The sequence below is a fragment of the Scyliorhinus canicula genome, chromosome 11 (genome assembly GCF_902713615.1).
Source record: "Scyliorhinus canicula chromosome 11, sScyCan1.1, whole genome shotgun sequence".
NCBI lineage: Eukaryota > Metazoa > Chordata > Chondrichthyes > Carcharhiniformes > Scyliorhinidae > Scyliorhinus > Scyliorhinus canicula.
Window position 1 is genome coordinate 101,868,089 of NC_052156.1, and position 27,850 is coordinate 101,895,938.

General features: G+C 54.6%; 1 protein-coding gene across 2 annotated transcripts in view; it reads left to right on the forward strand.

Annotated features, from left to right (window-relative positions):
- The window catches only part of LOC119973227 (histidine ammonia-lyase-like), an 88,950-nt gene that overhangs the window by 17,138 nt on the left and 43,962 nt on the right, over window positions 1-27,850 (forward strand). For both annotated transcript variants that reach the window (XM_038810904.1, XM_038810905.1), the window contains exons 6-9: window positions 10,172-10,238; window positions 13,497-13,534; window positions 15,456-15,581; window positions 16,175-16,314. In XM_038810904.1, coding sequence (XP_038666832.1) covers window positions 10,172-10,238; window positions 13,497-13,534; window positions 15,456-15,581; window positions 16,175-16,314 — 371 coding nt within the window. The remainder of the gene's footprint in view (window positions 1-10,171; window positions 10,239-13,496; window positions 13,535-15,455; window positions 15,582-16,174; window positions 16,315-27,850) is intronic.

Here is a 27,850-nt window from a genome sequence, read left to right on the forward strand (position 1 = left end):
CCTACTCTCAACAGGGCATGAAGCTAGAGAAATCTATAATTGCTTTAATTACTTAGAAGGTGAGGACAACACCAAAGTAGACGTTATACTCAAAAAATATGCTGAACGCTGTTGCAGTCAATCTGGTGAAATGCTGGAAAGATTTAACTCTTGTCAGAGAAACGGAGGGCCCATCTCTGATGTTATATTGCTGTGATTATGCTGATTTCAGAGACACTGTGATAATGCATCAATTAATTTCTGGACTCTGATAAAAATTTGAGGGAAGAACTTTCACAAAATAAGTATCTAACTCCAGAAATTGCTATACAAAAAAGCCTTGCTTATGAACAAAAACAAATTAATACAGAATCATCATTTAGAAAACCATTTAGGGCAGCATGGTAGCATTGTGGATAGCACAATCACTTCACAGCTCCAGGGTCCCAGGTTCGATTCCAGCTTAGGTCACTGTCTGTGCGGAGTCTGCACATCCTCCCCGTGTGTGCATGGGTTTCCTCCGGGTGCTCCGGTTGCCTCCCACAGTCCAAAGATGTGCAGGTTAGGTGGATTGGCCATGATAAATTGCCCTTAGTGTCCAAAATTGCCCTTGGTGTTGGGTGGGGTTACTGGGTTATGGGGATAGGGTGGAGGTGTTGACCTTGGGTGGGGTGCTCTTTCCAAGAGCAGGTGCAGACTCGATGGGCCGAATGGCCTCCTTCTGCACTGTAAATTCTATGAAAAAAAAACAAAATCAGTAAAAATGGCACGAACACTCACCACGAGGCGGAGGCAGGGTTGAATCGGAGGAAGACGGAGGGTCTGAGCGGCAGCCATCTTGGGAAAGGAGCTGCACATGCTCAGTTGCGAAAAGAAGGCACAGTACAGGAAACTCGGAGTGCGCATGGGCAATCGAGTCCTATGCATGACGTCATGAGCGTCATGACATCAGAGGATCAGGACCACGCCTACTTAAAAGGGAAATGCATGAAGATGAACAAAAAGAAATTTAAAGCTGCAAAACCCAATTTTCTTGACTCAAAAGACAGAACAATGCCCAAACTTACACCAGCAGTTGAAAATAACTTTCACAACACCCTGGAACAAGCAGTTAGCACCTCCCTAGAAGATGATATGATCCTTGTAGACTACAACTCAGACGAAGATTTCATCTTGGCAGATGGCTACCCCAGTACCGAATCCGACCCACAACTAGAGGTGTTGTACCATGAAGACCCCGACGATGAGTTCTTCGGAATGGGTAATCTTCAGCCCAGCATATATGACATCCCGACTCGTGAGTGTAGGATTATGCTGCGGCCTGACACCAAGAAACAGAGAGTGGTCCAAGCACCACGAAGGGTCCCAGCCTCCACACAAGAAGATTATTTGTTCATTGAACATGAAGAGAACGATCACAACTCTGAAACAAAAAGAGATGATTTGTCCAACGAACAATACATACAATACTGCTCAGACATGGCTGAGTTATTCGGAGATCCTGATCACAGCATCAGCAACACAGTTGAAAAGCTCAATACGACTCTTCTCATGGTAAATGAATCCAACACCATGGTGCCATGGCAGATCGTTGGTACATTGGATGACAGCAATACCCAAGACGAGGACGACGCCACAGAGAGAGCACAGAACAACTCCGTTGCGAGATCGACTCTACAGCGAGAACATTGCACGACTCTACAATGAGAACGATGACAGACTCCACAGAGAGAGCAATGACAAATTCCACAAAGAGAGCAACGCAAGCCTCCACAAAGAGGCCCGGTGACAGACTCAAAAATGGAAGCAAGCAAATACTCCATAGCGAACGCCATGCATGTACAAGACCATGAAGATCTATCAAGCATATTTGAGCCACCAGAAGAAGACACTAAATGTCTACTCACTGTATGTGAGACAAATGACGAAGAAATCACAATTCCCATACAAGACGTGCAGGACCACAGCGTGACTGACATATCTCAGCTCGTCTGCACAGAAGCACTCAATAATCAGAGGACGGTCACCCATGAGTCCAGAGAGACCATGTCAATTGAAATCCTGGAGATTTTGACTCCAGAAAAGGAGCACCACGACCCACAACAAAATGAAATTGTGAAGATTTTGACTCCAAAAAAGGAGCACAAGGAGATCAAAGATGATTCAAATGAACCTGAAATGATTCCAAAAGAGGAGCACCTAGAAATCAATGATAATTCAAGTGAACCAGCAATGACTCTAGAGGATTACCAAGTAAGCAAAGAAGAGGAATCAAATCCACCACAAATGGCTGATGTCACCAACATCAATGCAACATCAGATCATTCTCACAATTCTCAAGAAGAAACGCTCAATGTCGCAGATACCACAAAGGACACTGACACCAATGACTGTGACAATGACTCAAATCATCCACATGGCGCACTCATTGAGCGCAACAAGAACAACAAAAACTGCAAGAAGCACAGCAGAAACAAGAACAACAACAGCAACACCAAAAACAACATGCAGCGCAACAAGAACAACAAAAGCAACAAGAAGCATCCCAGAAACAACAAGGACGACAAGAAAAAGAACAAGAATAAAAGAGAAAGCAACGAAAACAGAATCAACAAGCGTGACAAAAAAAAACAAGAACGACAACAACAGGAGCGCCAACGAAAACAACCAAGACAGAAACGACGAAACAACAACAAGGACGACAACGAAAACGACAGAAACGACAATAATGAAACAATGACCTGTACAACATGCTACAACTCTGCACGTGAAGGACAATGCCACAGCACACTGCGAAACAATGACAAGACTACAAACATGCCATGGCATGATAAAGAATCTCACAAATTCGCATCTGCTCCAGAACAAACAAGCAAAACAGCTTTCACGAATGATGACATACAGAACCAATACCACAAACACAGGAAAAAGTCGAGGTCAGACAACGGTGAGACACAGAATCGCTACCAGCAATCAAATGGAACAGGGAGAAAGGTGTCCATATCATTAAACGACTCATCAGCAAAGCAGCCGAGTCACATTCCGACATCAATCTAGCTCTGTTATCGTACCAATCAACCCCATTGAGCTCAGGACTATCGCCAGCGCAAATGCACTTCGGCAGAGACATCCGGGCAACCGTACCGGCAAAGCAATTCCGAGACCTTGGCAACGCACCGGTTCTCGATGATATGCGGGCACTATGCTCCAAACAAACACTATACCATGGTCAACATGTGATCCCACTCAAGCCACTGACAATAGGTGACACCATCAGAATCAGGGACCCAGAAGGCGGATGGTCTGAGTCAGCCATGGTGATCAGGCAGGAGGCACCGCGGTCCTACATTGTCAAATCGTCTGCGGGAGTACTTCTTCACCGTAACTGCTGGGATCTATTAGAGATTCGACCTACAACGACAGTATTTCCCACACTGGACTTGACCAAGTCCATTTGTCCACAGGACGTTCCTCGCCACACAACGCCAGACAGTACTCTTTTTTTTTTTTAAATAATTTTTATTGAAAGAGTTTTTCCATACAAACATTTACCCCTACTAATTTTTAAATTATTTACAACACAATCCCTCTAGGCAAATATCCCTCCCTCGCCCGCCCTCTCGCGCGCACCAGTCCTCCCCCCCCCCCCCCCCCCCCCCCCAGGCAACAACTTAACAAACAAGGCAGCCTTCAGTTTCAGACATGAGCAGCGAGCAGACTTGCCCGCGTTACAGTCCTGCATGTCCCCCCACGACCCTTGCTGCCCCCCCCCTCCCCTCCCCCCCCCTCCCCCCCCCCCCCCCCCCCCCCCCCCCCCCCCCCGGGTTGCTGCTGCCACGACCCCGGACGTCTATCTCTGATCTAAAAAGTCAAGGAAAGGTTGCCACCGCCTGGAGAATCCCTGTACCGACCCTCTCAGGGCAAATTTGATCCTTTCTAGCTGAATATAGCTAGCCATATCATTAATCCAAGTTTCAACGCTTGGAGGCCTCGCGTCCTTCCATTGAATTAATATCCTTCGTCGAGCCACTAGGGACGCAAAGGCCAGTATTCCGGCCTCCCTAGCCTCCTGTACCCCCGGTTCTACCCCGACCCCAAAGATCGCAAGCCCCCATCCTGGTTTGACCCTGGACCCCACCACCTTCGACACCGTCCTTGCCACCCCCTTCCAGAACCCTTCCAGCACCGGACATGCCCAGAACATATGCACATGGTTCGCTGGGCTTCCCAGACATCTGACACACCTGTCCTCACCCCCAAAGAACCGGCTCATCCTTGTCCCCGTCATGTGAGCTCTATGCAGCACCTTAAATTGAATGAGGCTCAGCCTCGCACACGAGGAGGAAGAATTGACCTTCTCCAGTGCATCCGCCCACGTCCCGTCTTCTATCTGCTCTCCCAGCTCCCCTTCCCACTTGGCTTTCAGCTCCTCCCCTGATGCTTCTTCCGCCTCCTGCATTATCTTGTAGATGTCTGATATCTTCCCCCCTCCGACCCAGACCCCCGAGAGCACCCTATCACTCGCCCCCTTACTGGGGAGCAGGGGAAACCCCTCCACCTGCCGCCTAGCAAATGCCTTCACTTGTAAATATCTGAACATGTTTCCCGGGGGGAGCTCAAACTTCTCCTCCAGCCCTCCCAGGCTCGCAAACCTCCCCTCTATAAACAGGTCCTTCAGCTGCCGTATGCCCACCCTGTACCAGCTCTGAAATCCCCCGTCGATGTTCCCCGGGATAAATCTATGGTTCCCTCTTATTGGCGCCGCCAACAGACCTCCCATTTCCCCCCTGTGTCGCCTCCACTGCCCCCATATCTTGAGGGTGGCCGCCACCACCGGGCTCATGGTGTACCTCGTGGGGGGGAGCGGCCATGGTGCCGTTACTAGGGCCCCCAGGCTTGTGTTGCCACAGGACGCCCTCTCCATTCGTTTCCAAGCTGCCCCCTCCCCTTCCATCATCCACTTGCGCACCATTGACACATTTGCCGCCCAGTAGTACCCCGAGAGATTGGGTAGTGCCAGCCCTCCACTGTCCCTACTCCGCTCCAAGAAGACCCTCCTCACCCTTGGGGTGCCATGCGCCCACACGTAGCTCATGATGCTACTCGTCACCTTTTTGAAGAAGGCCCTAGGGAGGAAGATGGGCAAGCACTGAAATAATAACAAGAACCTTGGGAGGACCGTCATTTTGATTGACTGCACCCTCCCCGCCAGCGACAACGGTACCATGTCCCACCTCTTAAATTCCTCCTCCATCTGTTCCACCAGCCTGGAAAAGTTCAACTTGTGGAGGGTCCCCCAGTTCCTTGCCACCTGCACCCCTAAGTACCTAAAGCTCTTTCCTGCTCGCTTGAAGGGGAGTCTCCCAATATCCTCTCCCTGGTCCCCCGGGTGTATCACAAAAACCTCGCTTTTGCCCAAATTTAGTTTGTACCCCGAAAAGTCCCCAAACTCTGCTAATAGTTCCATTATCTCCGGCATTCCCCCTTCTGGGTCTGCCACATACAGCAGTAGATCATCCGCATACAGCGATACTCGATGTTCCTCCCCTCCCCTAGTCAGTCCTCTCCACCCCCCTGAACCCCTCAGTGCCATCGCCAACGGTTCAATCGCCAGTGCGAAAAGTAGGGGGGATAGGGGACATCCCTGCCTGGTCCCTCGGTGGAGCCCGAAATACTCCGACCTCCTCCCGTTTGTCACTACACTCGCCGTCGGGGCCGAGTAGAGCAACTTCACCCACTTAATAAACCCTTCCCCAAACCCAAACCGTGCCAACGTCTCCCACAGGTACTCCCACTCCACCCTATCAAATGCCTTCTCCGCGTCCAGCGCTACCACTATCTCAGCCTCCCCCTCCACTGCCGGCATCATAATTACATTCAGCAATCTCCGCACGTTCGTGTTGAGCTGCCGCCCCTTCACAAACCCCGTCTGGTCCTCATGGATTACCCCTGGCACACAATCCTCTATTCTAGCTGCCAGGATCTTTGCCAGCAACTTGGCATCCACGTTCAGAAGCGAGATAGGCCTGTAGGACCCGCACTGCACGGGGTCTTTATCCCGCTTCAATATCAGGGAGATCAGAGCCTGCGACATTGTCGGGGGCAGAACCCCCCCCTCTCGCGCCTCATTAAAGGCTCGTACCAGTACCGGTCCCACCAAGTCCACATTTTTCTTATAGAATTCCACCGGGAACCCATCTGGCCCCGGCGCCTTCCCCGCTTGCATCTGACCTATTCCCTTGACTAGCTCCTCTAGCCCTATTGGCGCCCCCAGCCCTTCTACCAGCCCCTCCTGGACCCTTGGGAACCTCAATTTGTTTAGGAAGTCCTCCATTCCCCCTCTCCTCGTCGGCGGCTCAGACCGATACAACTCCTTGTAAAAATCCCTAAAGACCCCATTCACTTCTTGCCCCTTCTGCACTACCGTCCCGCCCCTCTCCTTCACTCCCCCAATCTCCCTAGCTGCATCTCGTTTGCGAAGCTGGTGTGCCAGCATCCTGCTCGCCTTTTCCCCATACTCATAGACCGCGCCCTGTGCCCTTCTCCACTGCGTCTCTGCCTTCCTGGTGGTCAGCAGGTCGAACTTGACCTGCAGGCTGCGCCGTTCTCCCAGCAGCCCCTCCTCTGGTGCCTCCGCATATCTCCTATACACTTCCAATAGCTCCCCCACCAGCCTCTCCCTCTCCTGCCTCTCCTTTCTTTCTCTGTGTGCCCTTATGGAGATCAGCTCTCCCCTGATCACTGCCTTCAGGGCCTCCCAGACCATCCCCACCTGCACCTCACCCGTGTCATTCAAGTCCAGATAGCTCTCAATGCTCTTCCGAACCCTTTTACACACCTCGTCGTCCGCTAACAGCCCCACATCCAGCCGCCACAGCGGGCGCTGGTCCCGCGCCTCCCCCATTTCCACATCCACCCAATGTGGTGCATGATCAGAGATCGCAATGGCCGAGTACTCAGCTTCCCGTACCCTCGGGATCAGCCCCCTGCTCAACACGAAGAAATCGATTCTGGAGTACACTCTATGGACGTGGGAAAAAAAGGAATACTCCCTCGCCCTCGGCCTACCAAACCTCCATGGGTCTACTCCTCCCATCTGCTCCATGTACCCCCTCAGCACTTCTGCCGCTGCCGGCCTCCTATTGGTCCTTGAGCTCGATCTGTCTAGCCCGGGGTCCAGCACTGTGTTAAAGTCCCCCCCCATGATCAAGCCCCCTGCCTCCAGTCCCGGAATGAGGCCCAATAGGCGCCTCATAAAACCCGCGTCATCCCAGTTCGGGGCATATACGTTGACCATCACCACTTTCTCCCCCTGCAGCTTACCCTTCACCATCACATACCTACCCTCCTTATCCGCCACCACCTCCTCCGCCACGAACGACACCCTCTTTCCCACCAGAATCGCCACCCCCCGGTTCTTTGCGTCCAATCCAGAGTGGAACACCTGTCCCACCCACCCCCTTCTCAGGCGAACCTGGTCCACTACCTTCAAATGGGTCTCCTGTAACATTGCTACATCAGCCTTCAGTCCCTTCAGGTGTGAGAATACCCTTGATCTCTTGACCGGCCCATTCAGCCCCCTCACATTCCAAGTGATCAGCCGGGTCGCGGGACGACCCGCCCCCTTCCCCTGCCGATTAGCCATGTCCTGTTCCCTGCTCGCCCCGGGTCGACCCTCCCCTTCTGACCCGCTCCCCATGGCGATGGCCCCCTCCCCCCACCCCTCCAGTCCTCCACTTCCCATTTCTGGTCTTTCCAGCAGCAACCCGGTGCCCCTCCCTAACCCCCCCCCCCAGGCTAGGACCCCTCCTAGCCGCGATGTACCCTCCATCGTACTCCCGTAAGTCAGCTGGTTCACGCTGACCCGGCTGCTCCTGCCACACTCCGACTCCCCCCGGCTCGGGGGGGGGCCTCCCCCCCCTTGCCACTCCTCCCTGGCCCCGCTCCAACGCGGGAAAGGTCGCCATTGCTAGCCACGCCCCGCACTCCTCCCCTCCCCCCTCCTCTGCCCCGCGCGCGGGAAAACAGAGGAAAGCCCGCGCTTTCGCCCTGCCACACCCCACCCCGCCATCTTCAGTTCCACCCCCGCCCCCGTCCATGCCTGTAAAGAACCCCCCCTAGGAGCCCATAACCCCGATCTGCTCTCCCCCCCGTCCCGCCTCCCCAACTTAACATTATAAATAACAGATAGATAACAAATAACAATGTACTTAACAGTCGCCCTCTACCAAACAGCATAAATAACCATAAATAACCATGAATAACCACAATAACAATAATTAAGGGAAGTTGGCAAAGGGGGGAAAAAACATCAGAAGAAAAACCCAAAGCAAGAGTTCAAGATCCAAACAAAGAAAGAAGAAAAAAAAAGGAAACCGTTCCAATAAGAGTTGCACAGTTCCGACCCAGCCGGAAAAAAAAAAAACCCGCTTGTTCAGCTGAAAGTACCCGAGCGGCTACGGCCGCCAAGTATCCCCTGGGTCTAATTCGAGTCCAGTTTCTCTTCCTGTACAAAGGCCCACGCCTCCTCTGGGGACTCAAAATAGTGGTGTTGGTTCCTGTAGGTGACCCACAAGCGCGCTGGCTGCAGCATTCCGAACCTGATCCGTTTTGCATGTAGCACCGCCTTCGTCCGGTTGTACCGGGCCCGCCGCTTAGCCACCTCCGCACTCCAGTCCTGGTAGACCCTCACCGTCAAATTCTCCCACTTGCTGCTCCTTTCCCTCTTGGCCCACTCCAGCACTCTCTCACGATCGGTGAGTCGCTGGAACCGCACCAGCACCGCCCTCGGGGGCTCATTTGCTCTTGGCTTCCTAGCCATGACCCTGTAGGCCTCTTCCAGCTCCAGGGGCGAAGGGACGGCCCCTGCCCCCATCAGGGAGCTCAGCATTTCTGCTACGTATCCCGGGAGGTCTGATCCCTCCAGGCCTTCTGCCAGGCCCAAGATCCTCAGGTTCTTCCGCCTCATTCGGGTATCCAGCTCCTCCAAACGGCTCTGCCATTTCAGGTGGAGTGCCTCGTGCACCTCTACCTTTCCCACGAGGACCGTGGCCTCCTCCTCCCTCACAGTCATCTCCTGCTGCAGCTCCCGAATCGACGCCTCTTGGGTCGCCTGGGCTCCCATCAGCCTGGTGGTCGTCGCATTCATTGACTCCAAGAGCTCCATTTTCAGCTCCGTAAAGAAGCGCAGGAGAGCGGCCTGCTGCTCCTCCGCCCATTTCCTCCATTCCTCGGGTGCGCCACCGGCCGCCATTTTGGTCTTCTTCCCCCGCTTTGTTTGGGGAGCTGCTGTTGCTTTCTTTACCACCCCACTCCGGGTACCGACCATAAAGTTGGTCTGGTTCTCCTCAGGGAGCCTTCCCCCACCGGGATTTGTCCTTACAGCGCCGTTGGGGCCCTCCAATCGGCCCGAAAACACCTTTGTAGCAGGAGCAGCCAAACGTGCGACTTAGCTGGTCATAGCCGCAACCGGAAGTCCCGCCAGACAGTACTCTTGATGACATCAAACCATCATCCCAACTACCACCATTAAGACGCTCCAACAGAAGCCGTAAGGCACTCGATAGCCTAGATTGTAACGACACTTCAACACACACACAAGACGAATATGGACATTTCTCACAATGGACTCACAACACAGTTAATTGTTTCTGTATTACTTTTAGCATTTTCACAGTGTGCAGATCTGCATATTCTCACCACTTGTTCTGTACAGTTTTCTTGAGGCCAACCTAGAAAACATGTCCAATAAAGGGGGGGGGGAGAGTGATCTGTACATCGGTACATACATCTGCACAGACACCAGGGACTGCAGACAGATGTAACAGCCACAGCATCACTAGAGGGCAGCATCAGAGACGGGTATAAAGGGTCCAGCCCACGGGAGCAGCCGCCTCTTTCAGAAGCACAGGGTTAGTGAGCAGCAGCAGACAGAGACAGCTCAGCCTAGGCAGATTACCTTAGCTTCACTGGTCATAACTCTTGACTGTATTATATCTAGTTAAGCTCTGGAAATAGAACAAACCCATTGGATAAAGTATTTGTGTTAACTGGAAGTCTACAATCTTTATTCAGACTTAGAGCTTAACATAGTGTGTGAAATTGTTGTATAAGTAACACCGTTTTAAGAATCAACTTTAAAACCAACATGCCTGTCCGGTGGATGCCAACACAATGGTGTTCTGTTTTACAGTGGTGTACGGAATAAACACAGGTTTTGGGAAATTTGCCAGGACAGTTATCCCTCATGATAAGCTTGAGTGAGTACATTCTGATATCTTTCTGCTGTATCTCACCTGTGCTGATATGCCTGTAAGCAATATCATAGATGGCCGGATGTGCCCCACTTATATTGAAGTGCCTTGTGACATGACCACTGTCCTGAGACTGCATGGTGTGTCTATACCACCACCTGCTGGTTGGAAGTTGATATTGCTTACAGGTATATCACCACATCCCCCTTCCTCAGAAAACATTAAGATTTGTTTACAACTAATATTGATCTTTTAACTTTATACATTCATGATATGTCTAACAATGTGAATAAGTTTAACTAGGGTGTCCATAAGCATGATATGCCTGGCCACTGTCCGTCTCTTTTGCACAGGTCAATGTGCCTCCCTCACGGGATCACATTTGTGATCATTTGGGCTGTTGCCAGCCTTTTTGAAGACTGGTTAACGTGCTGGTCTCTTGCTTCTTCTCCGCATTGCTCTGTGCCTCTGGAAGGCCCCTGTCCATGATTGCCATGCTTGTGTCACCAGCTTCCTTTTCCTCTTCTTGCCATAACACTGTTTGCTTGTTATCTTGTTTATGTTTCTGGTTTGTCAGTGGGATGAGCTAGCTCTCCCAGTCTTCTCTTCTTTTTATTCTGAGAATGGAATTACAAAGTTTCTTGTGTTTGTGTTTAGTTTTAGCAGCCTCTGGTATAGTGCTCGTCTTCACCCTGTGCTCGGAGGTCTGCGGAGTTTCAGGTGGAACCTGAGGGGCCGATGCATCATCACTGGGTTGTGTGACCACCTTGTCATTTTGTCCAAACCACCGGACTAGCACTTCTTGAGCCTTTTCATTGAGCCAGTCTTTGCTCCTGGGAAAAATATCTACAAGTAGTTCATACTGGTCTTCATCTGTCTCCCCTTCCACACCATTACTTTGTGCATCATCTTCAAAATCTTCAAACATATATTCGTAGTAGTCATTATCGGATTCAGCATTGTCTGCAATGATTTCTCCTGTAAAATATAACATTGCACACGGAAGTCATGCAGTAAGCTGCCAAGTTCAAAATCAGCCTTGGGTTTGGCTGCTTAACGTTTGCTTAACATTCCACACTGGAATTTCAGGAGGACTGAAGAAATTAAAGAATGATTCATTTGGTACAGTTTTCGCAAATGTTCTACGAGTGCTTCAACCTTTGTGCTTCGGTTTTGTTTGAATTGTTTTCATCATTACATTTTTGCCCCCCCTCCAGTCGATCTTACAGCCTGCACACCCCAGGATTTCTGGTTCATCGAAGAATGAAGATTCAAGCTTGTCAGGCTGCTAGTCCATCTGGTATAAGTTCGTGATCACCTCGTTTGTGAAATAGTCATTGGGCTTGAACTTGCTCCAGAGTGAAGATCCTTGGCCTCTCATGCTCTGTCCATTTAACATTCACATCTTGTCGATGCTTTAATACGGGCTCATCATGCTCCTGTATCATGCCACTGAGCACATAGACCTTCTTGAAGACTGTTAACCAGAATTGTGGAATGCTCGCTGGCTGTTCCGTCTTTTTGTCTGATTTGTCGACCTCCACCTGGATTTCTTCTGAATCCTCATCAACCGTGCACACTCTAATATTTTGTAGGGATCAATAGTATTCAGCTGGCAGCCATCTTCTGGGCCACACAGTTACTGAACTAAATTCAGGGATTCACATGAGTCTGCTCCTATGATGGAGTCAATGTCCTTGTCTACAATATGAAACAGTAACATGTACCTCATGCCATCCATGGAGACCTCACGTTCACATGCACCAAAGGTATTTATTGTTCTTGTTCTGAAGTACACTGGCAGCCCTGGCTGATCGGCGACTTTCAGCTGGGTGTTCAGCCAGGGCAAAGCAGACCGACAGAGGAGGTTGGTCTCGTTATCGTGTTGAAGTTGCATTGAAATGGTGTTATTCAGGAACACCATTGATTTCCATCTAGTTTTAATGGTTTCCGGAGAGTTCTTACGAGCATCAGTCTTTCCTCAATTTTATTCGGACACTTCTGGCCCTTCATTGCAATGAGATTGATGAAAAACTGTTCTTCAGTATTTATCTCATCAACTACATTTACTGATCTTGTATAGTCCATTGTAGGTGCGCAAAACATTGTCTTGCAAAATTCCTAACACGGCCACACCTGGAATAAACTTTTCCAAAGGCCGGACATTGTGGTGGGCCATGCCGAGTGCCACACTTTTTGCACAAGGTGGCGGCGGCAGCTCCTGTCGGCCGTTTAAAATGGCCACCTGCACTGAGACCACGTTTCTTCATGACAGTGTCACAGCACTAATGGCACTGGCTTCTTCTTCTGAGTTGGTGCCAAACTGTTTCGAGCTGAGTGCAGTGTTTTGCTGTGCAACCATCTCACTCGCATAGCGCATCTTAATATGGCTTTCTGATTGAAGCCCTTCTTTCTGGGTACCCGTACTAAATGTGTCACGTTCCTGTGCTTCATTATTTTTTATAGAGCAATATTGATTGAAGTACTTTAATGCTTCATCGTAGCTCTTGTTCTGCTCTTTGCTGCCATAGGCAAAGGTATTACGTAGTTCTGCTGCTTGAGGACCTGCTGTCGCGAGCAGCAACGCAATAAGCCAGTCGTCAGGTTGTGCCTGCAGGCCTAGGGCTACAGTATAGAATCCGAATTGCTGCTTAAACTCACGCCAATGTTTTTCTATGTTACCCGTGAATTGAAGTTGGTGGGGTCCCTTTATACCGTCCATCTCTAGCTCCGTCCTTCCATTGCGCCGAGTCGCCACAAGCTGCAGTTCACCAGATCGGTCTGTCCGCCGACTTTTAACTTTGTCACTGCTGTCGTTATCTTCAAATCTTCAGCAGCCCTGGTACCATGTTGTGTTTGGTGTGCGATGTCTAGCAAGGAATCTAGCAAACGGCTTGACTTGTCCAAACCAGAATCTTTATTGAATCACACATGGTAAGATAGCCATCTGTTACAGAGCAAGTTATCATGGAGTTTCTTTGTACTCCTCTGGAACCATACCGAGCACGACTGATCTTACAAACATCTCTCAATGGCTGGATGTGCCCCCACTTATATTGGAGTGCTTTGTCACATGACCACTGTCCTGAGACCGCCCAGTGTGACTGATGGCTGGTGGTACGACCTCCAACCAGCAGGTGGCAGTTCAGACACGCCATGCATTTGGACAAATCAAGTCATTTGGTAGATTCCTTGTTAGACTTCGAACATCTAACACATTACCTTCCAATGCTCCCTTTATTATGAAGCCTTCTGTTTTCACAGAGAACTGCAGGAGAACGTTGTACACTCCACAGCAGTAGGTAAGAGAAAGAATGCCTTTTACTATTTGCATTATCCAGCACTTTGCTAACACTTCATTTGAGAACTGCCCCTTTCCTTGTGTCCTAATGTCCCTTTCCCCTCATTGCTTCAACATATTAACAAACAAAATGTAAGTTATCAAGTGACATGTTGAGCATTTAGTTAAAATAGTTCTGATAATAGGAAAATCTGTCTGTGTTAATTGAATAAAAAACAAATAATGACCATTAAATTCACACATTTCAATTTCTAGTTGAGAAAGACAAAACTCACATTCCTCCAATCTAGATCCTCCACCACTATCCCTGCTGGTCTCAACATTCAAATGGAGTTGTTGACTAATCACACCAATTGATCTCTAACAATTAGTCTTTGCCAAATCCAAAGCTGAAAGCCTGTATTTGACCACAATCAGGATGATTCAGGACCCTATTCTGGGATTCCCAACCACATTACAGGAGCTTCCAATCTTTGGGATTGCCTTTGAAAGGCCAGGGCTGGCTCAGGTCAAACGCCTGCACCCTGAACTCCTGACGTGGCTGGCTCCATTGTGGAAATCGGCATGTCCTCCTCCCCTGTATTTTCATCGAATCATGGAATCCCTACAATACAGAAGGAGGCCAATCGGCCCATCGAGTTTGCACTGACCCTCCTAGGCCCACATCTCTGACCTATCCCCCTAACCCTGTAACCCCACCTAACCTTGGAACACTAAGAGACAATTGATCAACACCAATCCACCTAACTTGCATATCTTTGGATTGTGGGAGGAAACCGGAGCACCGGGAGGAAACCCACGCAGACGTGGGGACAATGTGCAACCTCCACACAGACGGTCACCCAAGGCCAGAATTGAACTCGGGTCCCTGGTGCTGGGATGCAGCAGTGCTAGCCACTGTGCCACCCCCATTTTCATGGAGTCGGGCTCGGGTTTCAATGAGTTGCACTTTACAGCCCTTCACTCTCCATGGGGAAACCTATGAAAGATAAGTTCAAGCGGTTCTCCTCATGCCTCCCATGGCAAGGTATGCTCCCCATTCACTCCATATGGTGTCTCATGCTCCCCCCCCACCACCGTGCCAACATATTGCACTTCATGCCTATCCACCCATTATGCACGGTGTGGAACCAATGATATAAGTGTAAAAGAATCAATGCTTTCTCTGGGGCTCAGGTATTTTCAGACAACTGGATGTCTGGGCTCTTCACCAAGAATACATAATTGAGAGGCAGACCGGAAAGTGGAGCTGAGACCAAAATCAGATCAGCCTTATTTGAGGAAAGATGTAGTGGCACTGGGGGCAGTTCGGAGGAGGTTCACCCGGTTGATTCCAGAGATGAGGGGTTTGTCGTACGAAGAGACATTCACAGTTTAGGCCGACACTCTCTCGAGTTTAGAAGAATGAGGGGAGGTCGAATTGAGTATAAAAGATGACAAAAGGTATGGATAAAGTAGACATGGAGTGGATGCTTCCTCTTGTGGGGCATTCTGGAACAAGAGGTCATAGTGTTAGGATAAGAGGTATCAAATGTAAAATAAGAGTTGAACTACTTCTCCCAAAGGGTTGTGAATCGCTGGAATTCGCTATCCCAAAGTGCAGTGGATGCTGAGATAGTGAGTAAATTGAAGGAGGAGATGTGCAGATGTTTAATTTGTAATGGGTTGAAGGGCTATGGAGAATGGGCAGGACAGTGGAGTTAAGGCCAGTATGAGATCAGCCATGATAAAATGGCGTAGCAAACTCGATGGGTCAAATGGTCTCATTCTTTTCCTACATCTTACCAACCTATGTTTTTATCGAATGGCAGAGCAGACTTGAAGGGCTGAATAACCTACCCTTGCTTTGAAGGCCTAAGCTCCTATGAACTTGGTTGGGAACCAGAAGATGAATCTTTGCTTTCATGGTGTTTTTCCTGCAGGTGTTGGCGATCCCTTGACACCAGAGAGATCCCGAATGCTACTGGCTCTCAGGATCAATGTTCTTGCCAAGGGTTACAGTGGGATCTCCTTAAAGACCCTCAATCAAATAATACAGGCATTCAATGGTAATGCAACCTTACTTTGTACCTTACTGTCTTCTAGATATTACATATATTATTGATTTAGTAAAAGGTTATGGGTGAGATTTTGGCAAATTAGTGGAGATCCTGTGGTTGAAGTGGTTTATGGGTGGTTGGCACTTTGGGGAAGGAGGCAGGACTTCCTCTGTGTAAAGTCTCAGGCAAGTGACCACAAGGAAGTAATGCCTGTATAAAGGTTCGGTTTTATTCTGGTTACTGTACAGGCCTCCTACTTTCCGAAGGTCACCCACACCCGGGCCGGAGTATTTACATCCCAGCACTCCGAGGAAAAGGGTGATTAGCCCCACCCCCTCATCTGGGTAGATGGTATTCAGGAAAGGCCACAGGCCCTCTGATTTTGCAGATCCCCGAACACTGCATTATTGTCAGGGGAATGGGTGCACCTCCTGCCCCCTCAGGGCAGGCCCCCTTACACTCCAACTCTGTTCCTGCCACTGTGAGGCCCATTAAAATTCTGCCCTAAGTTTTGTCAATCTGCCTCTTGGTCATTTGACTCTGATATCATGCTTACATCATCATTAACATCATCAATCTTTACTCTATACTCCCTCCTGTAGCTTCCTGTCTCTCTTACGTCCCAGAGAAGGGAACAGTTGGGGCGAGTGGGGATCTCGCTCCCCTCGCTCACCTTGCCCTGGGACTGATGGGCGAAGGCAAAATGTGGTCACCGAAAAGTGGCTGGGCTGATGCTAAATATGTAAGTTCTCTGCAATTCCTGTTCTTCATTTTTTTGAGGATTTCAACCATTTATAAACTTTTTTTTAAATAAACACAATGCACGGATAGTCTGATTTCTATGCTGCGAGATCTATGAGCCTGTGTGGTTTATCATTCAGTGCGGTCTGTGACTCAGTGCGGCCTGTGACTCAGTGCGGTCTGTGACTCAGTGCGGTCTGTGACTCAGTGCGGTCTGTGGCTCAGTGCGGTCTGTGACTCAGTGCGGCCTGTGACTCAGTGCGGCCTGTGACTCAGTGCGGCCTGTGACTCAGTGCGGTCTGTGACTCAGTGCGGTCTGTGATTCAGTGCGGTCTGTGGCTCAGTGCGGCCTGTGACTCAGTGCGGTCTGTGACTCAGTGCGGCCTGTGACTCAGTGCGGCCTGTGACTCAGTGCGGCCTGTGACTCAGTGCGGTCTGTGACTCAGTGCGGCCTGTGGTTCGGTGCGGTCTGTGACTCAGTGCGGTCTGTGACTCAGTGCGGCCTGTGGCTCAGTGCGGTCTGTGACTCAGTGCGGTCTGTGACTCAGTGCGGTCTGTGACTCAGAGCGGTCTGTGACTCAGTGCGGCCTGTGACTCAGTGCGGTCTGTGACTCAGTGCGGTCTGTGACTCAGTGCGGCCTGTGACTCGGTGCGGCCTGTGACTCTGTGCGGTCTGTGACTCAGTGCGGTCTGTGACTCAGTGCGGCCTGTGACTCAGTGCGGACTGTGACTCAGTGCGGCCTGTGACTCAGTGCGGTCTGTGACTCAGTGCGGTCTGTGACTCAGTGCGGCCTGTGGCTCAGTGCGGCCTGTGACTCAGTGCGGCCTGTGACTCAGTGCGGCCTGTGACTCAGTGCGGCCTGTGACTCAGTGCGGTCTGTGACTCAGTGCGGTCTGTGACTCAGTGCGGCCTGTGACTCAGTGCGGCCTGTGGCTCAGTGCGGTCTGTGACTCGGTGCGGTCTGTGACTCAGTGCGGCCTGTGACTCAGTGCGGTCTGTGACTCAGTGCGGTCTGTGTATCGGTGCGGTCTGTGACTCAGTGCGGTCTGTGACTCAGTGCGGTCTGTGTATCGGTGCGGTCTGTGACTCAGTGCGGCCTGTGACTCAGTGCGGTCTGTGATTCAGTGCGGCCTGTGGTTCAGTGCGGTCTGTGACTCAGTGCGGCCTGTGACTCAGTGCGGACTGTGACTCGGTGCGGCCTGTGACTCAGTGCGGCCTGTGACTCAGTGCGGTCTGTGACTCAGTGCGGCCTGTGACTCAGTGCGGCCTGTGACTCAGTGCGGTCTGTGACTCAGTGCGGTCTGTGACTCAGTGCGGCCTGTGACTCAGTGCGGCCTGTGACTCAGTGCGGCCTGTGACTCAGTGCGGTCTGTGATTCAGTGCGGCCTGTGACTCAGTGCGGCCTGTGACTCAGTGCGGCCTGTGACTCAGTGCGGCCTGTGACTCAGTGCGGCCTGTGACTCAGTGCGGCCTGTGACTCAGTGCGGTCTGTGACTCAGTGCGGCCTGTGACTCAGTGCGGTCTGTGACTCAGTGCGGCCTGTGACTCAGTGCGGCCTGTGACTCAGTGCGGCCTGTGACTCAGTGCGGTCTGTGACTCAGTGCGGTCTGTGTATCGGTGCGGTCTGTGACTCAGTGCGGCCTGTGTATCGGTGCGGCCTGTGACTCAGTGCGGTCTGTAACTCGGTGCGGTCTGTGACTCAGTGCGGCCTGTGACTCAGTGCGGACTGTGATTCAGTGCGGTCTGTGACTCAGTGCAGTCTGTAACTCAGTGCGGCCTGTGACTCAGTGCGGTCTGTGACTCAGTGCGGACTGTGATTCAGTGCGGTCTGTGACTCAGTGCGGTCTGTGATTCAGTGCGGCCTGTGACTCAGTGCGGTCTGTGACTCAGTGCGGTCTGTGACTCAGTGCGGTCTGTGACTCAGTGCGGCCTGTGACTCAGTGCGGCCTGTGACTCAGTGCGGCCTGTGACTCAGTGCGGCCTGTGACTCAGTGCGGCCTGTGACTCAGTGCGGCCTGTGATTCAGTGCGGTCTGTGACTCAGTGCGGCCTGTGACTCAGTGCGGTCTGTGACTCAGTGCGGCCTGTGACTCAGTGCGGTCTGTGACTCAGTGCGGCCTGTGACTCAGTGCGGCCTGTGGTTCGGTGCGGTCTGTGACTCGGTGCGGTCTGTGACTCAGTGCGGACTGTGATTCAGTGCGGTCTGTGACTCAGTGCGGACTGTGATTCAGTGCGGTTTGTGACTCAGTGCGGACTGTGACTCAGTGCGGCCTGTGACTCAGTGCGGCCTGTGACTCAGTGCGGCCTGTGACTCAGTGCGGCCTGTGACTCAGTGCGGACTGTGATTCAGTGCGGACTGTGACTCAGTGCGGCCTGTGACTCAGTGCGGTCTGTGACTCAGTGCGGCCTGTGACTCAGTGCGGCCCGTGGCTCAGTGCGGCCCGTGGCTCAGTGCGGCCCGTGTCTCAGTGCGGCCTGTGACTCAGTGCGGCCTGTGGCTCAGTGCGGCCTGTGGCTCAGTGCGGCCTGTGACTCAGTGCGGCCTGTGGCTCAGTGCGGCCTGTGGCTCAGTGCGGCCTGTGTCTCAGTGCGGTCTGTGATTCAGTGCGGTCTGTGTCTCAGTGTGGCCTGTTTGCTCAGTGCGGCCTGTGACTCAGTGCGGACTGTGATTCAGTGCGGTCTGTGTCTCAGTGCGGCCTGTGACTCAGTGCGGCCTGTGGCTCAGTGCGGCCTGTGGCTCAGTGCGGCCTGTGTCTCAGTGCGGCCTGTGACTCAGTGCGGTCTGTGACTCAGTGCGGTCTGTGACTCGGTGCGGCCTGTGACTCGGTGCGGCCTGTGACTCGGTGCGGTCTGTGATTCAGTGCGGTCTGTGACTCGGTGCGGCCTGTGATTCGGTGCGGCCTGTGATTCAGTGCGGCCTGTGGCTCAGTGGGCCTGTGACTCGGTGCGGTCTGTGATTCGGTGCGGCCTGTGACTCAGTGCGGCCTGTGACTCAGTGCGGCCTGTGGCTCAGTGCGGTCTGTGACTCAGTGCGGTCTGTGACTCAGTGCGGCCTGTGGCTCAGTGCGGCCTGTGATTCAGTGCGGTCTGTGACTCAGTGCGGCCTGTGACTCAGTGCGGTCTGTGACTCAGTGCGGACTGTGATTCAGTGTGGTCTGTGACTCAGTGCGGCCTGTGGCTCAGTGCGGCCTGTGGCTCAGTGCGGCCTGTGATTCAGTGCGGTCTGTGACTCAGTGCGGCCTGTGACTCAGTGCGGCCTGTGACTCAGTGCGGTCTGTGACTCAGTGCAGCCTGTGACTCAGTGCGGCCTGTGACTCAGTGCGGCCTGTGACTCAGTGCGGCCTGTGACTCAGTGCGGTCTGTGACTCAGTGCGGTCTGTGACTCAGTGCGGTCTGTGACTCAGTGCGGCCTGTGACTCAGTGCGGTCTGTGACTCAGTGCGGACTGTGACTCGGTGCGGCCTGTGACTCAGTGCGGCCTGTGGTTCAGTGCGGTCTGTGACTCAGTGCGGCCTGTGACTCAGTGCAGCCTGTGACTCAGTGCGGCCTGTGACTCAGTGCAGCCTGTGGCTCAGTGCGGACTGTGACTCAGTGCGGCCTGTGACTCAGTGCGGTCTGTGTATCGGTGCGGTCTGTGACTCAGTGCGGTCTGTGACTCAGTGCGGTCTGTGTATCGGTGCGGTCTGTGACTCAGTGCGGCCTGTGACTCAGTGCGGTCTGTGATTCAGTGCGGCCTGTGGTTCAGTGCGGTCTGTGACTCAGTGCGGCCTGTGACTCAGTGCGGACTGTGACTCAGTGCGGCCTGTGACTCAGTGCGGCCTGTGACTCAGTGCGGTCTGTGACTCGGTGCGGCCTGTGACTCAGTGCGGCCTGTGACTCAGTGCGGTCTGTGACTCAGTGCGGCCTGTGACTCAGTGCGGCCTGTGACTCAGTGCGGTCTGTGACTCAGTGCGGTCTGTGACTCAGTGCGGTCTGTGACTCAGTGCGGCCTGTGACTCAGTGCGGTCTGTGACTCAGTGCGGCCTGTGACTCAGTGCGGTCTGTGACTCAGTGCGGTCTGTGACTCAGTGCGGTCTGTGTATCGGTGCGGTCTGTGACTCAGTGCGGCCTGTGTATCGGTGCGGTCTGTGACTCAGTGCGGTCTGTAACTCGGTGCGGTCTGTGACTCAGTGCGGCCTGTGACTCAGTGCGGACTGTGATTCAGTGCGGTCTGTGACTCAGTGCGGCCTGTGACTCAGTGCGGCCTGTGACTCAGTGCGGTCTGTGACTCAGTGCGCCCTGTGACTCAGTGCGGTTTGTGACTCAGTGCGGCCTGTGACTCAGTGCGGTCTGTGACTCAGTGCGGTCTGTAACTCAGTGCGGCCTGTGACTCAGTGCGGTCTGTGACTCAGTGCGGACTGTGATTCAGTGCGGTCTGTGACTCAGTGCGGTCTGTGATTCAGTGCGGCCTGTGACTCAGTGCGGTCTGTGACTCAGTGCGGTCTGTGACTCAGTGCGGTCTGTGACTCAGTGCGGCCTGTGACTCAGTGCGGCCTGTGACTCAGTGCGGCCTGTGACTCAGTGCGGCCTGTGACTCAGTGCGGCCTGTGATTCAGTGCGGTCTGTGACTCAGTGCGGCCTGTGACTCAGTGCGGTCTGTGACTCAGTGCGGCCTGTGACTCAGTGCGGCCTGTGACTCAGTGCGGTCTGTGACTCAGTGCGGCCTGTGACTCGGTGCGGTCTGTGACTCGGTGCGGTCTGTGACTCGGTGCGGTCTGTGACTCAGTGCGGACTGTGATTCAGTGCGGTCTGTGACTCAGTGCGGACTGTGATTCAGTGCGGTTTGTGACTCAGTGCGGACTGTGACTCAGTGCGGCCTGTGACTCAGTGCGGCCTGTGACTCAGTGCGGCCTGTGACTCAGTGCGGTCTGTGACTCAGTGCGGTCTGTGACTCAGTGCGGACTGTGATTCAGTGCGGACTGTGACTCAGTGCGGCCTGTGACTCAGTGCGGTCTGTGACTCAGTGCGGCCTGTGACTCAGTGCGGCCCGTGGCTCAGTGCGGCCCGTGGCTCAGTGCGGCCTGTGTCTCAGTGCGGCCTGTGACTCAGTGCGGCCTGTGGCTCAGTGCGGCCTGTGGCTCAGTGCGGCCTGTGACTCAGTGCGGCCTGTGGCTCAGTGCGGCCTGTGTCTCAGTGCGGTCTGTGATTCAGTGCGGTCTGTGTCTCAGTGCGGCCAGTGGCTCAGTGCGGCCTGTGACTCAGTGCGGACTGTGATTCAGTGCGGTCTGTGTCTCAGTGCGGCCTGTGACTCAGTGCGGCCTGTGGCTCAGTGCGGCCTGTGGCTCAGTGCGGCCTGTGTCTCAGTGCGGCCTGTGACTCAGTGCGGCCTGTGACTCAGTGCGGCCTGTGATTCAGTGCGGCCTGTGACTCAGTGCGGCCTGTGATTCAGTGCGGTTTGTGACTCAGTGCGGTCTGTGACTCAGTGCGGCCTGTGATTCAGTGCGGTCTGTGTCTCAGTGCGGTCTGTAACTCAGTGCGGACTGTGATTCAGTGCGGTCTGTGACTCAGTGCGGCCTGTGACTCAGTGCGGTCTGTGACTCAGTGCGGCCTGTGACTCGGTGCGGCCTGTGACTCGGTGCGGTCTGTGACTCGGTGCGGCCTGTGACTCAGTGCGGCCTGTGTCTCAGTGCGGTCTGTGACTCAGTGCGGTCTGTGACTCAGTGCGGTCTGTGACTCAGTGCGGTCTGTGACTCAGTGCGGACTGTGACTCAGTGCGGACTGTGACTCAGTGCGGTCTGTGACTCAGTGCGGTCTGTGACTCAGTGCGGTCTGTGACTCAGTGCGGACTGTGATTCAGTGCGGTCTGTGATTCAGTGCGGCCTGTGACTCAGTGCGGTCTGTGACTCTGTGCGGCCTGTGATTCAGTGCGGTCTGTGTCTCAGTGCAGCCTGTGACTCTGTGCGGCCTGTGATTCAGTGCGGTCTGTGTCTCAGTGCGGCCTGTGACTCAGTGCGGTCTGTGACTCAGTGCGGCCTGTGACTCAGTGCGGCCTGTGGCTCAGTGCGGCCTGTGACTCAGTGCGGTCTGTGACTCAGTGCGGTCTGTGACTCAGTGCGGTCTGTAACTCGGTGCGGTCTGTGACTCAGTGCGGCCTGTGACTCAGTGCGGACTGTGATTCAGTGCGGTCTGTGACTCAGTGCGGTCTGTAACTCAGTGCGGCCTGTGACTCAGTGCGGTCTGTGACTCAGTGCGGACTGTGATTCAGTGCGGTCTGTGACTCAGTGCGGTTTGTGATTCAGTGCGGCCTGTGACTCAGTGCGGTCTGTGACTCAGTGCGGCCTGTGACTCAGTGCGGTCTGTGACTCAGTGCGGTCTGTGACTCAGTGCGGTCTGTGACTCAGTGCGGCCTGTGACTCAGTGCGGCCTGTGACTCAGTGCGGCCTGTGACTCAGTGCGGCCTGTGACTCAGTGCGGCCTGTGATTCAGTGCGGTCTGTGACTCAGTGCGGCCTGTGACTCAGTGCGGCCTGTGACTCAGTGCGGTCTGTGACTCTGTGCGGTCTGTGACTCAGTGCGGCCTGTGACTCAGTGCGGTCTGTGACTCTGTGCGGTCTGTGACTCAGTGCGGCCTGTGACTCAGTGCGGTCTGTTACTCAGTGCGGCCTGTGACTCGGTGCGGTCTGTGACTCGGTGCGGTCTGTGACTCGGTGCGGTCTGTGACTCGGTGCGGACTGTGATTCAGTGCGGTCTGTGACTCAGTGCGGACTGTGATTCAGTGCGGTTTGTGACTCAGTGCGGACTGTGACTCAGTGCGGCCTGTGACTCAGTGCGGCCTGTGACTCAGTGCGGCCTGTGACTCAGTGCGGTCTGTGACTCAGTGCGGACTGTGATTCAGTGCGGACTGTGACTCAGTGCGGCCTGTGACTCAGTGCGGTCTGTGACTCAGTGCGGCCTGTGACTCAGTGCGGCCCGTGGCTCAGTGCGGCCCCTGGCTCAGTGCGGCCCGTGTCTCAGTGCGGCCTGTGACTCAGTGCGGCCTGTGGCTCAGTGCGGCCTGTGGCTCAGTGCGGCCTGTGACTCAGTGCGGCCTGTGGCTCAGTGCGGCCTGTGTCTCAGTGCGGTCTGTGATTCAGTGCGGTCTGTGTCTCAGTGCGGCCTGTGGCTCAGTGCGGCCTGTGACTCAGTGCGGACTGTGATTCAGTGCGGTCTGTGTCTCAGTGCGGCCTGTGACTCAGTGCGGCCTGTGGCTCAGTGCGGCCTGTGGCTCAGTGCGGCCTGTGTCTCAGTGCGGCCTGTGACTCAGTGCGGCCTGTGACTCAGTGCGGTCTGTGACTCAGTGCGGTCTGTGACTCAGTGCGGCCTGTGACTCAGTGCGGCCTGTGATTCAGTGCGGTTTGTGACTCAGTGCGGTCTGTGACTCAGTGCGGCCTGTGATTCAGTGCGGTCTGTGACTCAGTGCGGCCTGTGACTCAGTGCGGTCTGTGACTCGGTGCGGCCTGTGACTCGGTGCGGCCTGTGACTCGGTGCGGTCTGTGACTCGGTGCGGTCTGTGACTCAGTGCGGTCTGTGACTCAGTGCGGACTGTGACTCAGTGCGGTCTGTGACTCAGTGCGGTCTGTGACTCAGTGCGGTCTGTGACTCAGTGCGGTCTGTGACTCAGTGCGGCCTGTGATTCAGTGCGGCCTGTGACTCGGTGCGGCCTGTGACTCGGTGCGGCCTGTGACTCGGTGCGGCCTGTGACTCAGTGCGGTCTGTGATTCAGTGCGGCCTGTGACTCAGTGCGGCCTGTGACTCAGTGCGGTCTGTGACTCAGTGCGGTCTGTGACTCAGTGCGGCCTGTGACTCAGTGCGGTCTGTGACTCAGTGCGGTCTGTGACTCGGTGCGGCCTGTGACTCGGTGCGGCCTGTGACTCGGTGCGGTCTGTGATTCAGTGCGGTCTGTGACTCGGTGCGGCCTGTGACTCGGTGCGGCCTGTGATTCAGTGCGGCCTGTGGCTCAGTGGGCCTGTGACTCGGTGCGGTCTGTGATTCGGTGCGGCCTGTGACTCAGTGCGGCCTGTGACTCAGTGCGGCCTGTGGCTCAGTGCGGTCTGTGACTCAGTGCGGTCTGTGACTCAGTGCGGCCTGTGGCTCAGTGCGGCCTGTGATTCAGTGCGGTCTGTGACTCAGTGCGGCCTGTGACTCAGTGCGGTCTGTGACTCAGTGCGGACTGTGATTCAGTGTGGTCTGTGACTCAGTGCGGCCTGTGGCTCAGTGCGGCCTGTGGCTCAGTGCGGCCTGTGATTCAGTGCGGTCTGTGACTCAGTGCGGCCTGTGACTCAGTGCGGCCTGTGACTCAGTGCGGTCTGTGACTCAGTGCAGGCCTGTGACTCAGTGCGGCCTGTGACTCAGTGCGGCCTGTGACTCAGTGCGGCCTGTGACTCAGTGCGGTCTGTGACTCAGTGCGGTCTGTGACTCAGTGCGGTCTGTGACTCAGTGCGGCCTGTGACTCAGTGCGGTCCTGTGACTCAGTGCGGACTGTGACTCGGTGCGGCCTGTGACTCAGTGCGGCCTGTGGTTCAGTGCGGTCTGTGACTCAGTGCGGCCTGTGACTCAGTGCAGCCTGTGACTCAGTGCGGCCTGTGACTCAGTGCAGCCTGTGGCTCAGTGCGGACTGTGACTCAGTGCGGCCTGTGACTCAGTGCGGTCTGTGTATCGGTGCGGTCTGTGACTCAGTGCGGTCTGTGACTCAGTGCGGTCTGTGTATCGGTGCGGTCTGTGACTCAGTGCGGCCTGTGACTCAGTGCGGTCTGTGATTCAGTGCGGCCTGTGGTTCAGTGCGGTCTGTGACTCAGTGCGGCCTGTGACTCAGTGCGGACTGTGACTCAGTGCGGCCTGTGACTCAGTGCGGCCTGTGACTCGGTGCGGTCTGTGACTCGGTGCGGCCTGTGACTCAGTGCGGCCTGTGACTCAGTGCGGTCTGTGACTCAGTGCGGCCTGTGACTCAGTGCGGCCTGTGACTCAGTGCGGTCTGTGACTCAGTGCGGTCTGTGACTCAGTGCGGTCTGTGACTCAGTGCGGCCTGTGACTCAGTGCGGTCTGTGACTCAGTGCGGCCTGTGACTCAGTGCGGTCTGTGACTCAGTGCGGTCTGTGACTCAGTGCGGTCTGTGTATCGGTGCGGTCTGTGACTCAGTGCGGCCTGTGTATCGGTGCGGTCTGTGACTCAGTGCGGTCTGTAACTCGGTGCGGTCTGTGACTCAGTGCGGCCTGTGACTCAGTGCGGACTGTGATTCAGTGCGGTCTGTGACTCAGTGCGGCCTGTGACTCAGTGCGGCCTGTGACTCAGTGCGGTCTGTGACTCAGTGCGGCCTGTGACTCAGTGCGGCCTGTGACTCAGTGCGGCCTGTGACTCAGTGCGGTCTGTGACTCAGTGCGGTCTGTAACTCAGTGCGGCCTGTGCCTCAGTGCGGTCTGTGACTCAGTGCGGACTGTGATTCAGTGCGGTCTGTGACTCAGTGCGGTCTGTGATTCAGTGCGGCCTGTGACTCAGTGCGGTCTGTGACTCAGTGCGGTCTGTGACTCAGTGCGGTCTGTGACTCAGTGCGGCCTGTGACTCAGTGCGGCCTGTGACTCAGTGCGGCCTGTGACTCAGTGCGGCCTGTGACTCAGTGCGGCCTGTGATTCAGTGCGGTCTGTGACTCAGTGCGGCCTGTGACTCAGTGCGGTCTGTGACTCAGTGCGGCCTGTGACTCAGTGCGGTCTGTGACTCAGTGCGGCCTGTGACTCAGTGCGGTCTGTGACTCAGTGCGGCCTGTGACTCAGTGCGGTCTGTGACTCAGTGCGGCCTGTGACTCGGTGCGGTCTGTGACTCGGTGCGGTCTGTGACTCGGTGCGGTCTGTGACTCAGTGCGGACTGTGATTCAGTGCGGTCTGTGACTCAGTGCGGACTGTGATTCAGTGCGGTTTGTGACTCAGTGCGGACTGTGACTCAGTGCGGCCTGTGACTCAGTGCGGCCTGTGACTCAGTGCGGCCTGTGACTCAGTGCGGTCTGTGACTCAGTGCGGTCTGTGACTCAGTGCGGACTGTGATTCAGTGCGGACTGTGACTCAGTGCGGCCTGTGACTCAGTGCGGTCTGTGACTCAGTGCGGCCTGTGACTCAGTGCGGCCCGTGGCTCAGTGCGGCCCGTGGCTCAGTGCGGCCTGTGTCTCAGTGCGGCCTGTGACTCAGTGCGGCCTGTGGCTCAGTGCGGCCTGTGGCTCAGTGCGGCCTGTGACTCAGTGCGGCCTGTGGCTCAGTGCGGCCTGTGGCTCAGTGCGGCCTGTGTCTCAGTGCGGTCTGTGATTCAGTGCGGTCTGTGTCTCAGTGCGGCCAGTGGCTCAGTGCGGCCTGTGACTCAGTGCGGACTGTGATTCAGTGCGGTCTGTGTCTCAGTGCGGCCTGTGACTCAGTGCGGCCTGTGGCTCAGTGCGGCCTGTGGCTCAGTGCGGCCTGTGTCTCAGTGCGGCCTGTGACTCAGTGCGGCCTGTGACTCAGTGCGGCCTGTGATTCAGTGCGGCCTGTGACTCAGTGCGGCCTGTGATTCAGTGCGGTTTGTGACTCAGTGCGGTCTGTGACTCAGTGCGGCCTGTGATTCAGTGCGGTCTGTGTCTCAGTGCGGTCTGTAACTCAGTGCGGACTGTGATTCAGTGCGGTCTGTGACTCAGTGCGGCCTGTGACTCAGTGCGGTCTGTGACTCAGTGCGGCCTGTGACTCGGTGCGGCCTGTGACTCGGTGCGGTCTGTGACTCGGTGCGGTCTGTGACTCAGTGCGGTCTGTGACTCAGTGCGGACTGTGACTCAGTGCGGACTGTGACTCAGTGCGGTCTGTGACTCAGTGCGGTCTGTGACTCAGTGCGGTCTGTGACTCAGTGCGGACTGTGATTCAGTGCGGTCTGTGATTCAGTGCGGCCTGTGACTCAGTGCGGTCTGTGACTCTGTGCGGCCTGTGATTCAGTGCGGTCTGTGTCTCAGTGCAGCCTGTGACTCTGTGCGGCCTGTGATTCAGTGCGGTCTGTGTCTCAGTGCGGCCTGTGACTCAGTGCGGTCTGTGACTCAGTGCGGCCTGTGACTCAGTGCGGCCTGTGGCTCAGTGCGGCCTGTGACTCAGTGCGGTCTGTGACTCAGTGCGGTCTGTGACTCAGTGCGGTCTGTAACTCGGTGCGGTCTGTGACTCAGTGCGGCCTGTGACTCAGTGCGGACTGTGATTCAGTGCGGTCTGTGACTCAGTGCGGTCTGTGACTCAGTGCGGCCTGTGACTCAGTGCGGTCTGTGACTCAGTGCGGACTGTGATTCAGTGCGGTCTGTGACTCAGTGCGGTTTGTGATTCAGTGCGGCCTGTGACTCAGTGCGGTCTGTGACTCAGTGCGGCCTGTGACTCAGTGCGGTCTGTGACTCAGTGCGGTCTGTGACTCAGTGCGGTCTGTGACTCAGTGCGGCCTGTGACTCAGTGCGGCCTGTGACTCAGTGCGGCCTGTGACTCAGTGCGGCCTGTGACTCAGTGCGGCCTGTGATTCAGTGCGGTCTGTGACTCAGTGCGGC